The sequence below is a fragment of the Trachurus trachurus genome (assembly GCF_905171665.1).
Source record: "Trachurus trachurus genome assembly, chromosome: 20".
Lineage (NCBI taxonomy): Eukaryota > Metazoa > Chordata > Actinopteri > Carangiformes > Carangidae > Trachurus > Trachurus trachurus.
The window spans coordinates 21,189,162-21,206,124 of NC_139911.1; the positions used below are offsets into that span (position 1 = coordinate 21,189,162).

At 41.7% G+C, this 16,963-nt stretch overlaps 1 protein-coding gene across 1 annotated transcript; it reads left to right on the forward strand.

The window, feature by feature from the left end:
- Positions 1-1,116: 1,116 nt before the first annotated feature.
- LOC311003538 (phenolphthiocerol/phthiocerol polyketide synthase subunit C-like) lies at positions 1,117-16,916 on the forward strand (the record flags this gene model as incomplete). The annotated part of the gene is made up of 6 exons (XM_083995305.1): positions 1,117-1,177; positions 1,327-1,480; positions 10,102-10,262; positions 10,462-10,668; positions 10,822-11,003; positions 11,259-16,916. The coding sequence occupies 6 exons, from the start codon at positions 1,117-1,119 to the stop codon at positions 16,914-16,916; spliced, it is 6,423 nt and encodes a 2,140-aa protein (XP_083851431.1).
- Between the last annotated feature and the right edge of the window lie 47 nt (positions 16,917-16,963).

Below are 16,963 nucleotides of genomic sequence, written 5' to 3' on the forward strand. Positions count from 1 at the left end.
GATGCTGTTTTGATTTATTTGGGTGGAATTACTGATTAAACCTAGAATAAGTTGTTAACGGTTAAATATTACAATAGAAAAATAATAAAATATTTTTTAAGCATCTTAGGCTTTTTTAATATAATATCATATAGTATAATATTGACATGTTTATGCTTTGAGTATGTTACACAACTTTACATTGTTGGTGGTATTTAGAAGTTAATGATTTACTGAATTTTTCAAACACATCTAAAGACTGTGATTAAACTTATGTGCTCCGGTTTGTTTCAGTTTGTTTTTCCACATCTCCATTCACCTTGACCTTGACCTATAAATTAGACACATTCTTACTCAATGTATATTATGTAAGGTGTTTAAGTATTGATAACATTGTTGACTATATAGCCTATTTTTTTAACAGCAACTGTTAATTGAAACTTTGTAGAGTTTGGTTAATTATTATACAGTAATGATTAATGAATTCATTAAGTTTAAGAGGAACTAGTTAGATTATTTGAAACCACATGAATAATTATACACTGAACTTCTTGTATTCAATTCAATTCAATTTATTTAAAGTGGGACAATGCAAGTTCATGAACGAAACAAAATCGTAAACAAGCCGGATTGTAGCCACAGGCTAATTTCCATCCGCTGTCCCATACATAGATGTTCCCTGGTACAAAAAGATTGATATGTTGCTTATTAGTTACGGGAAACTGTGATAAGCTACGACATAAGCTACGACACAACCAGTCACCTCATACTTGGATAACATATTGATTTCCTCATTGAATTTGGTCTAATCATTTGCAAGGCACCATAAATGTGTACACTGAGCTCCTTCATCTCCATGGCCACGTATACAAGCAATCATTAATGTTTAATAAAGAAAAGAGGCTGGCAATAAGAATCTGCTGCAGGTCCGGCAGTGATAGCATCACTGGAGGAGACGGCAAACGGTATGGATGTATGGATGACCTGGTGCATGACTACACCAGTCTAACTACACAGTTTTACTGAATAATAACCATATTCATATCTGAATGTGATTGTGCCTGGAGGGAAGAGGGATGTTGACATGATGGCGCAGTAAAGATCTTTGATTTTCTGTCATAGTGATGAAGAGTCAGAATGGAGGAAGGTGAGGCAGACAGTATCGCAGTGGTGGGCATTGGATGCAATTTTCCTGGTGGTAAGCCCCATGATCTGGGAACTTTTTTCTTTTCTTTTCCATTTAACTTGTCATATACACAAGTTAAATGGAAAAGAAAAGAAATCAGACAATTACAAAATGCTAAATATGTAAATTTTAAATTTACATCTATGTATGTTTCCAAACAGGTGAAGGTCTTGACAATTTCTGGAAGGTTCTTGTGGATGGAAGAAACTGTTCAGTGCCAATTCCTAAAGAAAGGTTTGACCTGAGCAGCTGGTATGACCCAGACGACAACAAAGCGGGTAAATCCCGCACAACCAAGGCTGCTCTTATTGATGGGTAAGGTCCTCTTACCTTACTCCTTTACCTTATCTCAGTGTAAATTTTTTGTAATGGGTAAAGAAAGAGGGTTTTATTGTTTCTTGTGGATTATGATAACAATCAACTTGATTTGTACAACCGTTTCATACATTAATTGCAGTCCAAAGCCTTTTAGAGAAGATAATCTCATCAAAAACACCAGTGGACATGAGGGGTAATTTAATAAATAGCAGTGCAATAATATAAAAATGGTATATATAAAAAAGTATAAAAGAAACTAAAGATTTATCAAGTAAAAGCAAACTAATTAAAAGCAAGATCATAAAACTGTTCCTTAATTCTACAGTTTGTCTGATTAACAAACCTTGGGTGCATTAAAACAAAAGGCTGCTTCAGCAAAAAATGTATTGTTCATTTTTGGAACATTCAGCCCTGTAGAACCCGATAATGTAATAAATCCCCGATAATGTAATAACCCCAATAATGTAATAAAAAATTTAACTTGAGTGGACTGGAAATGTAATAAAACCTGATAATGTAATAACTTCCCAATAATGTAATAAAGTGCATTTCCCAATAATGTAATACACTCTTACTGTAACCAATAATGTAATAAAGTATTACATTAACGGGAGGCTATTACATTATCAGGTTAACATGTCAAAGTTGGACATGCATGAATGGTTAACTTTGACCCGTTCATCCGTTTTTCTCAAACGATGTATCACTGGAGCCCTCGGGCCAAGCCGAGGTAAACGCATCCTTTAAAGTCTTTTTCCGCCATATTGGATTTCCACCATCTTTGATTTGATCAATAACCTTTAAAAGGCCTCTCTTGACACAAATTGTGTCTAATCTTCTTGAAACGTCGCCCAGGTGATATTCAGACCATGACACACAAATGCATTCAGCATCTTCTTCATATTCAAAGGCGCTTAGCCGTGACAGCCAATCAAAATTTATTTTATATTCTATATTTACTTCAATTAGTCTATCTTCTAAAACATGGAGGGCAAATTAAGCTTTGGTTAGTGAAGTTATTTCATATAATAATAATTATCAATATTCAATAATGATATAACAAGTTCAGAGCACTGTAGGCAGCACTTTATTTTACAGGCTTTTCTGGATATAGGTTACTTTTGTTGTGTGTTGAAATTAAATAAACAAATACAAAATTGTTGCATTTGGCGTCCACTGCCAACCTATGTTCTAAGTAAAAAGTAAAGTGTTACTGCACTGTTTGAGCAGTACTATGTAGCGTAATATTGCTGTTGATTATGTGAAAATGTTCTGAAAGCCAGTTAGGCAAAAGTATGTAGTTACATATACTGTAGTTTGAAATACAAAATAATCCATTCAAAAAACATATAACAGCTGCAAGCAATAATGAAGGGGCAGTGGATGGCAGCAAGGCTGGTTGAGACCAGGTTTTTGTCTAAGCAGGTTTAATGAGAATGTGTATGAATGTGTATCAATGAATGAATTAATTAATTAATGTTTTTGTTTTATGATTTTTTTTTTTACATTGTCCATTGTTAGCACTTTGAGAAAAGTGCTTTACAAATCTAATAAATTATTATTATTATTATTATTATTATTATTATTATTATTATTATTATTATTATTATTATTATTATTATTATTATTATTATTATTAATGTCAATAAGAGTTTAAGTTTAACACCAGGATACTCAAAGATCAGACATGAATCTTAGTGCAAAGAATCATACTTTCATCAGGTAAATGTGTCTACTTTCTTATCCTTTTACAATTTGGATGTAAAAGCTGCCATAGACAATATAGCTATATTACTATTGTTAAAGACAATAATAGTAATATAGCTACAAGCAGCAATGAAGGGGTCAAGAAACAATAGGCCAGAGTAGCCATGGCAACAAGATAGAACTACGTCAGCACTTTAAACAAGTTTCACATGTGAAAATGGATAATCAAGCAATATTACCCGAGATTTACACCGTTTAAGCACACCCTCGAGGGTAATATTGCGATTATACAACAATTACCAACAAAATAAAGCATATAATTAAATAAATATTCATGTTGATGGACGTTTTGCTCTAAAATTTAAAGTTTTTTGCGAGTGTGCTTCCCGTTTCCATGGAAATAAATGGGGTCTGTGGGGGCCGTGTCGCCGACACAGCTGATAGAGAAAGACAAACGATTACTCCAGATTATTTAAAAGCCCAAAAGGCGCAAGCGAGAGAGAGGGAGAGAGAGAAACGTAATCACCTCCGTTTTAACTAATGAAATATTCAGCTCCAGGCCATATTTTAAAAAACATATCCACCGCGATCACAACGAGTGTCTCTCCGACTTTGTAACGTTACACACATGGGAGGGAGACAATCCTCTCGGCTGTAACGGGGAAGTTTACAATATATTAACAAAAAATAGAATAAAATAATTGTTCTATAAATGTGAGTACTTTTGCAGGAACACCCCACAGGAGGTCAATGTAGTTTGTGATTTATTTTCACGAGTAGCCTAATAAATGACGTTTCTTAAAATAAAAGGGGGAAAAATCCATGTTGCCATGGAGATGTATAAACAACATGACATGGCGAAGTAATATTTTCAGTGATGAGTCAGCCGTGCTGTAATGCTGATTTGAGCACGTTCTAAATGTCTTATTGACCAATCAGATTGCTTGGTCGGAACTACTTGTTGTATCCACAAGTTTCCGAACGTCATCTATGGGCAAACCCGGAAGTCGGTTTTGCCGGTTTGGTGGAATTGTACAGTTACGTTTCCATGGTTTTCAGTCGTTGTCATAGTTGCGGTAAATGCATGGATCTATTAACGCTGGCTTTTAACACGGATGTCAATTTGTGTGATATCCACTGTTAAAAGCTGCTGTGATGATCCATGCGTTTTACAGATTTTCATTGGAAAAAGAAAAAAAAAAATTAATGCATTTACCGCGACTACTGAAACCATGGAAACATAAACATAAAATTCCACCGGAAGAGCAAAACCGGCAAAACAGGCTACGTTTTTGACGTTCGGAAAAAGGTGGATAAGTAAGGGATAATGTATAGTTCGGAGGTTGTTATGGAGAAATAAACCCCGACAGGTTGTATGGAACCCCGACGCGAAGCGGAGGGGTTTCATTCAACATGAAGGGGTTTATTTCTCCATAACAACCGACCAACTGTACATTATCCCGCTTATTACACGGTTTACGAGTGAAATAATTAATTTGAAACATAATGTTGATCAAAATACGACTTTCATCGATTTAAAATTGCATTTAGCGAATCTGCAAGACCGGTCACTTCCGCTGTTTTGCCGAGCCTCCTCCCGTTCGTGCATTTGAAGCCTTTGATAATCAATCAGTGGATCGATAGATTACCATACACGTGTTCAGATGTGTGTATTGTGTGTAGTCGTATCTGTCATAAACAAGAGATTAACTTTACTGTTTACGGGGTGCGTTTGTGTCGCGGAGCCGCGGTGCCAGCTGCACCGAGACGAGAGGAGAGCTGTGACACCGGGTCAGAGGCTCTGATCAGCAGGTCTGGTTTCCAGCCACGATGTGGAAGGAGCCTCCACTCTACTTGTAACAGGTTACAAATCATTTATCTCTAACATCACTATTAGTCCGACGCTGTTTAATGACGGTAAAAATGAAACACAAGGTAAATATCCTGCATAGTTTCTCTTTTCTGTGCTGCGCTGATCAGAGCGGCGTCCCTAGCAACGGTCTGTTATACATGACGACGGTCCGTTATACAGAAATAACAGACCGCAGAACGCAGCGCTGGACCAATCAGAGAGCAGCATTCAATAGAGCCGTGTAATAATGTGATTTTAACAACTTTCAAAATGGCAGCAAAATTCTGCTGCTTTCATTTAGAAACTGTATGTGGAGGTCTGACAGTATAAGCAGACATTTAAAGTATAATAAGTATCAAAAGTAAATACGTTTAAAATCCACACATGTGAAGAGAAAGCAGTTTAAACACAGCGCCCCCCAAGGTCAAAGGTCACACTTTTTTGTGGAATCCCCAGGATGATGTAATGAATCTATGGACCATGTTTTGCAGCCATGCTGTCTTATTTGGTTGGCTGTCACAGCCAAGCTGTTTTTAAATTTGAGGAGAATCTGTTTGACACATTTGTTTAGCTTGGTCTGAAGATCATACGCTAAGTTTCATTAAAGCAGAAGTAAGCGGAATGTTTGTGTTAATATAAGTCTTTAATTGTTATATCTTCCGACAGCAATCACTTATATAGAGTGTTTGGTCTGAAACACGGGTCTGTCAGTCACTCTGCTCTGCTGTAAGCCGAGGAGAAAACTTTCCTTGTATCCTACAACCTTTATCCAATGAGGAGAGAGAACGGCATAAAGGGGTCCTCTCTGTGTGTGCAGCCAAGGGATGCGCGTGAATGTGGTGACGTAGGGACGAGGGCGGGGACTGCTAACTCCATCGGCTGACAAGAAGTTAGCCAAAACGACCGGATCGCTTACTTCTGCTTTAAGATTGGACAGAATATGTGTCCCCTTAGAGGTCAAAGGTCACCAGATGTTTTGAGTGTCCCCAGGATGATGTCATGAGTCTTGTACCAAGTTTGGTTGAGATAAGTTAAAGGGTTGCTGAGAAATGGGCTTACTTCCTGTTTGGCGACCTCAATGTCAAGTTTGATTGGCTGTCACGGAGCGCTTTTGAATTTGAAGAAGATGCTGAATGCATTTGTGTGTCTGAATATCATCTGGGCGACGTTTCAAGAAGATTTGACAAAATTTGTGACAAGAGAGGCCTTTTAAAGAGCAACTAAACCCCTAAACCACTTTTTTCTGCTGAAAACAAATGTATTTGGGTATGAAGTAGGCTAGTGTTGTTGATTGATTCTGGTCCAACTTTTGACATTTTAGTCAAAATATTTCAATTTGGTGTAGGCTATTTTGTTGTAAAAATGTAGAGTGACTGCCCTCTATGGGTTGAAACACGGCTATTACAATCGAATTTTTCTATTGGCTGAGATGGAAGCAGATGACGTTTTGAAGGCAGCTTTCGTCACCGTCCACCAGCTCCCCGACCAATCAGCACCGGCTGCTGCCTGCAGCTAACGGTTGCTAGGCACTCTAGCTGGTCTGCTGCGGCTAACGGCTGCTAACAGCTGCCTCAATGGGAATCGTTAGTGCCGGTGTAGGTACCAGATTGGCTCGGCTGCCAGATCGGCTCGGGGACCTGCACTTGCAGATGACGTCACGCATGTCACAAATCGTGATTGGTTGAAGCTCGGAAAGTTGGAGGAAACCATGGAAACACAAAATGTTCTGAAAAATTGGCTCGTGGTCGGAGAGCGGTGTTTGTTAAGCGCTGCTAGCGGCCAGCGGCAGCGGCGCTCTTTATGTCTGTGGCACGGAGCAGTGCGTCTCTAGAGACAGCTCCGTGACACCAGGGTTCTAAATTAACTTTTTAGATCACCAGCCAATTTGGCTGGTAACTTTCTAAAGTTACCAGCCAATCAGAATTTCCACTAGCCAAATTTTTTCCGGTGAAAATAAGAGAGATTCTTTACGTTCATACTGTGTTTCCCATGAAAACAGCATGTTTTTAGGCTAGCTATCATACTGACAACTGAAATAATTACTTTCAGGTATTGTGCCTCCTCTATTACAGTTTTTCTCCATTGGTTTGGCTCATTTTTCAAAACAGAAATCATATTCTCAAAACAACATGGACAAACCTCCAAACCACTTGGCAAATGTTCACAAAAGAATTGTATTTCTCATTAATTTCATCACATTGTAGCCTAAATGTCTTTGTACATCTTTGCAAATGATTAAGTACAGATAATGTGTGATGTCAAACCTTATAAGCTACTCTTACCCTAAAATCCTGTTTTTATTATTTTATTTTATCATTTATTTATTTATTCAGTTTTACACACAACTGTATTCTGTTAGCTAGACAAAAAAAAGAAAATAGTCCAGTAACTATTGTCAATGAAGGACTGGGCTAAGACTGAGAGGTGGACATGAGGGATATTTCAGTGTTTCTCTTCTATAAAACACATTCTACATCTGGGGGCAGAGCTCTGGGAAACAGTCGGGGAGAACCAGCTGGACAGGGAACCAGGATTTGACACAACACGACAAGCACTGAGAGCCAGGTAGTATGCGCTGCAGGTGAGGCAGGTCCGTGCAGCTGATCGATTCACATGACATGCAGTTTGCTTGCTGCCTCCCAAAAAGTTGAGCTTTTTCATCTGTGCACCGCACGAAAAAACAAACAAACCGCGACGCATCGTCTGCCGCCGCTACGGCTTCACCTGTTGTGAGCGGGCATGTGGCGCGTCTACACGGTGCATCTGAACGGTCCCATGCACGCACACACGCTTCACCCAAGCGGGCCGGTGTGAGTCGCGAGCGACGTGTTGGAGTCTCCTCTCTGCTGTAGCGTGAAACACCGGCCTGCGCGCAGCCAATGGGCGTCTGATACGTCATCACGTAGCATGCAGTGTTCATGGGAAATGTAGTAAGTGCTGCCAGGGGGACAAATGACTGAGAACAGTAGAGCGGCTCTGGCCGTGATGATTGCCTTGTGCACCACCGGCCAAACTGGCTAGTAAGTATTTATTAACACCCGCCAAAATGATTTTTTACCCGCATTTGGCGGGTTGGCGGGTGTTAATTTAGAACCCTGCGTGACACTACTGTGTAGGCTGACTACCGGCGAGTGCTCGCGGCAGCGCCGCTGCTTGTTGAAAACAGCTGTGATAACGTGCTTTCAGGTCCAGAAACGTTTGTAATATCACTGGAAAAAGTCGCTAGATTTGTTGCTAGTCGCTTTTGACAAAAAAAAGTCAAAAAGTCGCCAAGAGGGTTTGGAAAGTCGCCAGATTTGCCAAGTTGGCAACACTGCTCCGGCGTCCGCTCCTAGTAGTGTCCAGGCTACTAGTGCTGTCAGAGTCGTTCGTTAGTAGCTCGTTAGCGCTATATCATGTGTGTTTATTACTTTTTTTTTCTCCTTTGTGTGATTTCGCGGGTGTGAATGCAGCGCAGGGGGGAGGGGGGGAGGGGGGATCGGAGAGTGCTCCTGGAGCCCCGCCCATAATCAAGGCATTTTTTGAATTTCCAGCTTAGAGCACGTCATCCAAAACTGAGGGGTTTAGTTGCTCTTTAAAGGTTTTTGATCAAATCAAAGATGGCGGAAATCCAATATGGCGGAAAAAGACATTAAGGATGCGTTTACCTCGGCTTGGCCCAAGGGCTCCAGTGATACATCGTTCGTGAAAACGGAAGAACGGGTCAAAGTTAACCATTCATGCATGTCCAACTTTGACCTGTTGGTGGCGCTCTGGAGCTTGTGTTGCTTACACAGAAATATAACCTTGAACACACCACTTTAAACCAAGTAATGGGAGATCTCCTGTTAAATTATTACATTATTGGAGTATTATTACATTATCAGGTCCCTTGAAATGGAAGGCTAACCTAATAATGTAATAGCCTCCCGTTAATGTAATACTTTATTACATTATTGGTTAAGAGTGTATTACATTATTGGGAAATGCACTTTATTACATTATTGGGAAGTTATTACATTATCAGGTTTTATTACATTTTCAATCCACTCAAGTGAAATTTTTTATTACATTATCGGGGATTTATTACATTATCGGGTTCTACAAGCCCCGCTCTGTGCCACCTGAGTGGACAGAATGGACCATGCTTAGATAAGCAATCAAAGATGAATGAAGGCTTTAAACCATGAAAATATTCTTAAAGCAGAAGTGAGTGATCCGGTCGTTTTCGCTAATGCTGCGTTCCAGGCAGGCTTTTGAAATCGTAAATTACAGCTTCAAGTCACAACTTACGACTTTGTAGCGTTCCAGGCAACCCACTCGTTTTTTTCCGACCTGTTTTACCGGTGAAAGTCACTATAACGGCCACTCGTAACTTCCGACCGGTGAACTCGTACCAGATCGAACTGGTACCACTTCACGGTCGGAAAAATACGAGTTTCCTTGAACGCACCATAACAGTCCTCGTCGCTACGTCACCACATTCACGGCGTTCCTTGGCTGCACACACAGCCCTGCATGCCGTTCTCTCTCCTCATTGGATAAAAACTGTAGGATACGATAAATGTTTTCTCTTCGGCTCAGAGCAGAGCAGAGGGACTGAGAGACCCGTGTTTCGGTCCAAACACTCTATGTAAGTGATTGCTGTCGGAAGATATAACTATTTAAGACTTATATTAACACAAATATATCACTCACTTCTGCTTTAATGCCAGATTAATGTGATATTTGTGGAACTCTGAAACCATTTGTGATATACTGTATGTGTTGGTAACAGAGAATATAAATCTATAGAAATGTTTCTGTATTATCTTTTTCCACAATTTTTCCCAAGTGTTGAGTGATTGTGATAAGGTCAGGTGTGGCTCGTTATTGCTGTCACTGATTGTAGATTGACACCAGGTGTGTGGAGTACATAAAAACAAATAAAGTGAAAAAAATGTTTAAGAGAGGTGTAGGAAAAGTGTAGTTGCAAGATTCTAGATCTCATACTGTATGTATACTGTATATCAAGGCTTCATGCAATGTTTAATTTGTTTATATATATATAATCCCAGTGTTTTTGGTCCATTGTTTTCAGGTTTAATGAATTTGACCACAAGTTCTTTGGCATCAGTGACAGTGAAGTGGAACAAATGGACCCTCAACAAAAGCAGCTCCTTCAGTGTGTTTACAGAGCTCTGGAGAATGCTGGGATTCCACTGGAGAAGGCCAGTGGGACCAGGACAGGAGTGTTTTTTGGTGAGGCTACAAAAACCTTCTGGCTTTTTCTGACTATAAATAAAGATCATTTTCTGTATAAATGTTCACTGGAACAAATGTAATTGAACAATTTTTATATTTCTATCAAAATTTTAGCACAAATACATCACACGTTCCTAAATTTCTCAATAAGAGCAACTTTATTCATTTTCTAATTTCTTCTTTCTTCTTCATGTAGGCCTAATGAACAGAGATTATGAAACAAATGCTGCACATGTGCACCCAAGTGTGATCAACCACTGGACTGGCACCGGCCTGGCTATGAGTATAGCAGCGAACAGAGTCTCATACATCTTCAACTTTACTGGGCCCTCACTGTCCATAGACTGTGCCTGCTCATCCTCCCTGGTGGCTCTTCATCTTGCCTGCCAATCCATTAAACACGGTATGTATACAGAACACGATATCTACTGACAAAACACCTTGGAGAGCAACCTATTATACACCTCTGTACAGTGATTTTTATTACAAGGCTTCGTGTTAAAAAGGCCGTTAGATTATTATAGTGTGCATAGTCAAATCTGTTTTATCTTATCAGGTGATTGTGATATGGCTGTCTGTGGGGGAGTCAGCTGTATCATAGAGCCCAGAGTGTTTGTTGCTCTTAGCAAGGCCAAGATGATCTCACCTGAAGGGACCAGCAAACCTTTCTCCAACAGCGCAAATGGCTACGGCAGAGGAGAAGGCTGTGGGGTGGTTCTCCTGAAGCCTCTGAAAAAGGTCAGAATGTCTAGAAAGTGATAACAATTTCCATTCCTTATGATCAAATAAGACCAATGCCAACTGGTAACTTATTTCTAAGTATTAACCTGTCTGAAAAGCACCTATAAATTTAAAGTTTAATTGTAGGCTACTAGTTCCTGTCAACCCTGTTTTTCTCCAGCATGTCCAAAACACATTTATATGTGATTTGAACAAGCATTAAAAATCACAATTTTATTATGTTTTGACTGTACACTGGTTGTTGCACAACAGGCAATACAAGACCATGACCATATCTGGGGTATTATCAGCCAAACAGCAGTCAACCAAGATGGACGCTCAGTCACTCCAATCACCAAACCTTCCATGACACAACAAGAACAGCTGCTGAGAAGAATCTACTCAGAGTCTGACCTTGCAGATGTTCAGTACATAGAGGCACATGGGACTGGAACCCCAGTCGGAGACCCAACGGAGGCAGGAAGCATCTCAAACGTCATTGCTAAAGCCAGACCTCCTGGTTCAGGTGTGCTGCGAATTGGCTCTGTTAAAAGCAACATTGGACATACAGAATCTGCTGCTGGAGTAGCTGGACTCATTAAGGTTCTCCTAATGATGAAGCATGAGACCATTGTTCGCTCTGTCTTTTATTCTGAGGAGACAGCCAGTGTAGATACCAAAGCCTTAAACATTAAAGTGCCAGCAGAAGCAGAAAAGTGGGAAGCCTCTGGTGCGCGAATTGCAGGGGTGAACAACTTTGGCTTTGGGGGTACAAATGCACATGCGATTGTCAAACAGTACAAACAGCCACCTGTTAGACAAAAGATCTATGAGACACAACCAAAGTACTTTGTCATTTCAGCAAATTCAGCAAAATCTCTCTCTCTGACAATGGAAGACACCGTTAGACAGCTAGAACCAGATAGTAAAGTTGATCTAGATTCTCTGTTGTACACCTCAGCTTGCAGAAGAAGCCATCTCAAACACAAATACAGAAAGGCCATCATGGTATCATCTGTTGTCGATCTTAAAGAGAAGCTAAGTGCTGCTGTAAGCAAAAATGTCAGCCCATGCTACCCTGATCCGAGGTTGGTGTTTGTATTCTGTGGAAATGGCCTCACTTACCATGGCATGTGCAAGCAGCTACTAAAAAATGAGCCCGTGTTTAGAAACAAGATCAAAGAGATCACAGAGCTCTTTCAAAGGTTGAGTTCACTGAACATCCTGGATACACTTGAAAGTGAGTTTGAGAGTAGTGACTTCAAAAACCCAGAGGTTGTACAACCTTTACTCTTTGCTATCCAGGTTGGTATCTCCACCCTGCTCAGACAATGGGGTGTGAAGCCAGATGCAATCCTCGGACACTCTGTAGGCGAAGTTGCTGCTGCTCACTGCTCAGGCCTCCTCTCCCTTGAGGATGCAGTGAAAGTCATCTATGTCCGCAGCACCCTCCAGAGCAAAGTCACCGGTGGGAAGATGCTTGTGATCAGCAACATGGTTGTATCAGAGGTAACTGCTCTTCTCCCTCGTTACTCTGGTAGGGTCTGCCTGGCTGCATTCAACAGCCCACAGTCTTGCACCCTCTCAGGTGACGCAGATGCAATCAAGAGCCTCCATGAGGAGATGAGCACCACAGCCAACAGTCTGAATCTGTTCCTCCGTGTGCTGGATGTCCCTGCTGCTTACCACAGCCACATGATGGATCCAATTCTGCCAGAAATCAAGACCTCAATTGGCTCCTTACAAATGAATGAGCTCAACACAGAGTTGTTCTCAACAGTAACAGGCAAAGAAATCCAACAGGGAGATTTCTGCACAGGTGAATACTGGGCGAGAAACATTCGTGAGCCAGTCGCTTTTGAGCATGCAGTGAGATCTGCAGTTAAAGGTATGAAGAACACAGTCTTTGTAGAGGTAGGGCCACGAAGGGCGCTACAAAGAAACATCATGGAATCTCTGAGTAATGACACAGCTGTACTAGCCTCAGTGCTGCCAGAGAAAGACCACGAAACAATCATGTCTGTTGTTTCCAAGTTGTTCGAACTTGGTGTTCAAGTAGATTGGAATACCTTCTACAAAGGATACAAGACAATGCCACTGCCTTTCCCGAAATACAAGTTTGATTGCTCAGACAGAGATGTTATCATTGGAGCAGCACAGACAAACACAGCAAGCAATCATCCTGTGCTCTGTCAAACAGGAAGTGAAAGCAGCATTTTCAGCTGTGATCTGATGTCCAACTCTTCTTTCTACCTGAAGGAGCACAAGCACAACGACATACCCATCATCCCTGGTGCCTTCTACGCAGAGTTGGGTTTAGCTGCAGTCATGGCCAGTTCCAAGCCAAAAGTAGCTCTTAACTCCCTACAGCTCAGTGTCAATTTTCACAGCCCATGTGTTTTGACCCTCAAACCTGATATGAAGGTACAACTGGATCCAACAGAGGAAGTAACCAGTTTCAGGGTATTCTCCCCATCAGCAGTTTATGCATCAGGAACAGTTGTCTCCCAAAAAGAGAGGCTGATTGAGGAGCAGCACATTTCACTAAGCTCTATCTACAAAAGATGCAAATCCGTTGTGAGCTTTCAGGAGTTCTACGGGTATCTGTTTCAGGGAGGTTTTCAGTACGGAGATGTCTTCCAGAACAAGGCAAATGTGCACTACGGAGAGGATCTCAAAGAGGCTTTTGCAGTTGTCTCAGTTCCAGAGGAACTGCGATCTCAGTTGCATGACTACTGCATTCATCCTGTCGTGTTGGATTTTCTGATGCAGCTTCTCCCAATTACAGTGGAGCACATTTTTGCTGGTAGACCAGGTTTTCCTGCCAAAATAGGACATTTGACAGTGTTTGAACCTTTGCAAGAAGAGATGATTGTCTATCTGAGAGCAACTGATGTGAGCATTGATCACCTTGAGGTTTGCGGCTGCTTCACAGATAAAGAAGGTAGAGTGTTGGTTGAAGTTAAGCATGTGATAATCAAGTATCTTGGCAGCCGCTCTCGTGTGGTTGAGGAGTACTTCTACCATAATGCCTTCAGTGTCTTCCCTAAAAGAATCCCATCTGCTCCACTTCCTAAAGCTTTGGTTTTCTGTGACCGTATTGGGATCTCTAAAGGCCTGCAACAATATCTGGACCCGAGATCTCAGTATATTTCGTTCACTCATTCAAAAGATATCTTGAGCCATGGCTTCCCTTCTTTCTTGGCAAAACTAGGCATCACAGACATTGAGAAAAACTTTAATGAGGTCTTGTTTTTGTGGGGCAAAGAAAACCTTACTTCTCTGGCAGCTGATGCTGTCCTGCAGAATTTGGTGAGCTGCTGCGAGACTCTCCGCCAAATAGTCCTTGAGCTCAAGCAAATTAACTTCCCGCACTCCATCAGAGCAGTAACCTACTGTTCATCTGACATCACAGTTGACCACATAAATCCAGGGTTTGCTCTTGCTGGTATGACAAGATCATTTGCTGCAGAGATACCAGACCTTTCATTTCAGCTGATTGATATTGGTTCAGTCTCTGCTGAGGACATTGCAGCTCTGTCTGAGGTCTTACAATCATGTCCTTGCAGCAAGTACCCAGAGTTGGTGGTGAAAGATGGGCAGATTCTGAAACCCTCCATTGTCCGTACTCCACCTGAAATCACTGACAGTTCAGGAGGAAGTTTTACCTCCACAATGTCTGAGCCGTGCATCCTCCAAACAGCCGATGCACATACGATTACACAAGTGAGTGCCATTCGCTTTGACGAGGAAGCCTTGCCAATCAGTGACACATATGTTGAAATTCAACCCAGTAAAATATGTGTTCATTCATCTGATTACTTCCCTGTCAGTGCCTCACATTTGAAATTTGGTGAGACGCTGTACTGGAACAAACAGTCGTCACAGAATCACAAGCTACTGGCTCTTGATTTCAGTGGTACCGTCACAGCAGTTGGAAAAGATGTCAAGAAACTGAAAGTGGGAGACCACATTGCTTCCTGTTATCCAGTACTGGCAGCAAACAAGCTCAGGGTTCCAGAGGATGTGTGTTACAACACCAAACGATTCCCATTCCTTCAAAAATCACCTTGTGTTTCCTACTTTGTGCTAGCATGGGAAATTCTGCAGCGAGCCTTGCCCAGAGGCAAACATCACCTGGGAATCATATCCTCTGTCTCTGACTCAGCTCTGGTGAAACTCTTGACACTTGCGTCTTATAAATCAGGCTGGAATGTGGTTGTTGGGGCACAGTGCAATGGCTCTTTTGTAGATGTCTACCAAAGTGATGTATTTGTTGTCCTGCCTCCATTTGATGACTCCCTGATTGACAAAATTTGTGATTTTCCAGGTGTCAAACGTGTTGTTGTCATCTGTGACTCTCGGACACAGGGTTTGCTCACACAGGACCTGTTCCACAGTGTAAAGGACAATGTTCATGTGCAGACAATTCAAATTCCAGTCATTTTGCAAAAGGGATCCTTGAGTGCAAAAGGCCCAAACATTCATCACTGGCTCAAGTCCTTAAACTTGAGTGCAACATTTGCTCTTAAAAGTTGCACCTTTCAGACCATAAAATCTGACAGCATCAAGAGCTTTCATGTTGAGAAACCCAAGTCATACTTCAACACAAAGAAACTAGCTGTTGTGGCTCTGGAAAAAGATGCCAGCAGCACAGTGTCTGAGATTCCATTGCTGCCAACAAAAAAGCAGCTTTTCCTAAAGAGAGCAGTGTACATAGTGGCAGGTGGTCTTTCCGGTCTGGGGTTTGAAACTGTGAAGTTCATCTCACAGAGAGGCGGCAAGTATATTGTCATACTCTCCAGAAGCAAGCCCAACCATGAAGTCCAGCTCCAGATACACAATATAGAGAAACAGTGCGGAAACTGTATCACTAGCATGGAGTGTGACATATCTGTCTTCGAACAGGTGCACAAGGTTATCATTGCCATTGACCAGAGGTTCCCTGGCTGTCCAATCAGAGGAGTGTTTCACAGTGCTGTTGTCTTGCATGATGGGCTGATTGAGACCCTTGAAAGATCCCTATATGAGAAGGTTCTCAAACCAAAAGTGAATGGTGCACTAAACCTGCACCATGCAACGCAACGCTGCCAGTTAGACTACTTCGTGTGCTATTCCTCCATCTCAGCCTTTCTGGGAAATGCATCACAAACCAACTACGCAGCAGCCAACACATTCCTTGACATGTTCTGTCAGTACAGACGCAAACTCGGGCTGCCAGGGCAATCCATCAACTGGGGAGCTCTGAACCTCGGTCTCCTACTGAACAAAGAGCATGTTCAGCGATTTCTGGAAGCAAAAGGGATGATGGTGTTAAATGTGGCTGAAATTCATAAAAGCCTGGAGCAATGTCTTATGCTTAATCGACCCCAACAGGCTGTTTGCAGGTTTCATTTCAGAAACATCAGGTACAACGTCCTTTCTCAAAATGTGGCCTTGAACATGCGCCTGTCCACGTTAGTTGAGGAGGCTTTCCAAAACTCCAAAGAGGCAGATTCTCAAAGTAAAGAAGCTGAATCTGTGTCACCAAAAGAGTATGTCTTCTTTCTCCTGAGCAAGACCATTGGCATGGATCAGAGTGAGCTGAAAGATGAATCGCCTCTCTCATCCTTAGGTATTGACTCCATGCAGGCCATGACTCTGCAGAATCTGATCTTTCAGGAGAGAGGTGTGAATGTGCCTTTGGTGAAACTGTTGGATCCCAATGCCACAATATCAACAGTGGTGGCTATACTGAGTGGGGAAAATGTCACTGATACCCCCAAGCCCGTATTAATGCACGGGCTTACCGGGGCTTCAGCCCCGGGGCCCGGCGAAGTAGAGGGCCCACCGCAAGCCCGCAAAAAAAAGAGAAAATACCACGACGCAGAGAGGGCCCACTGCAATGCCCACAAAAAACAAAAACAAAATTTTCAAAGCTGCGAGCACTGATGACAAGGAGAGCAACGGCCCCCAAATGACAATGTTATTTATTTCAT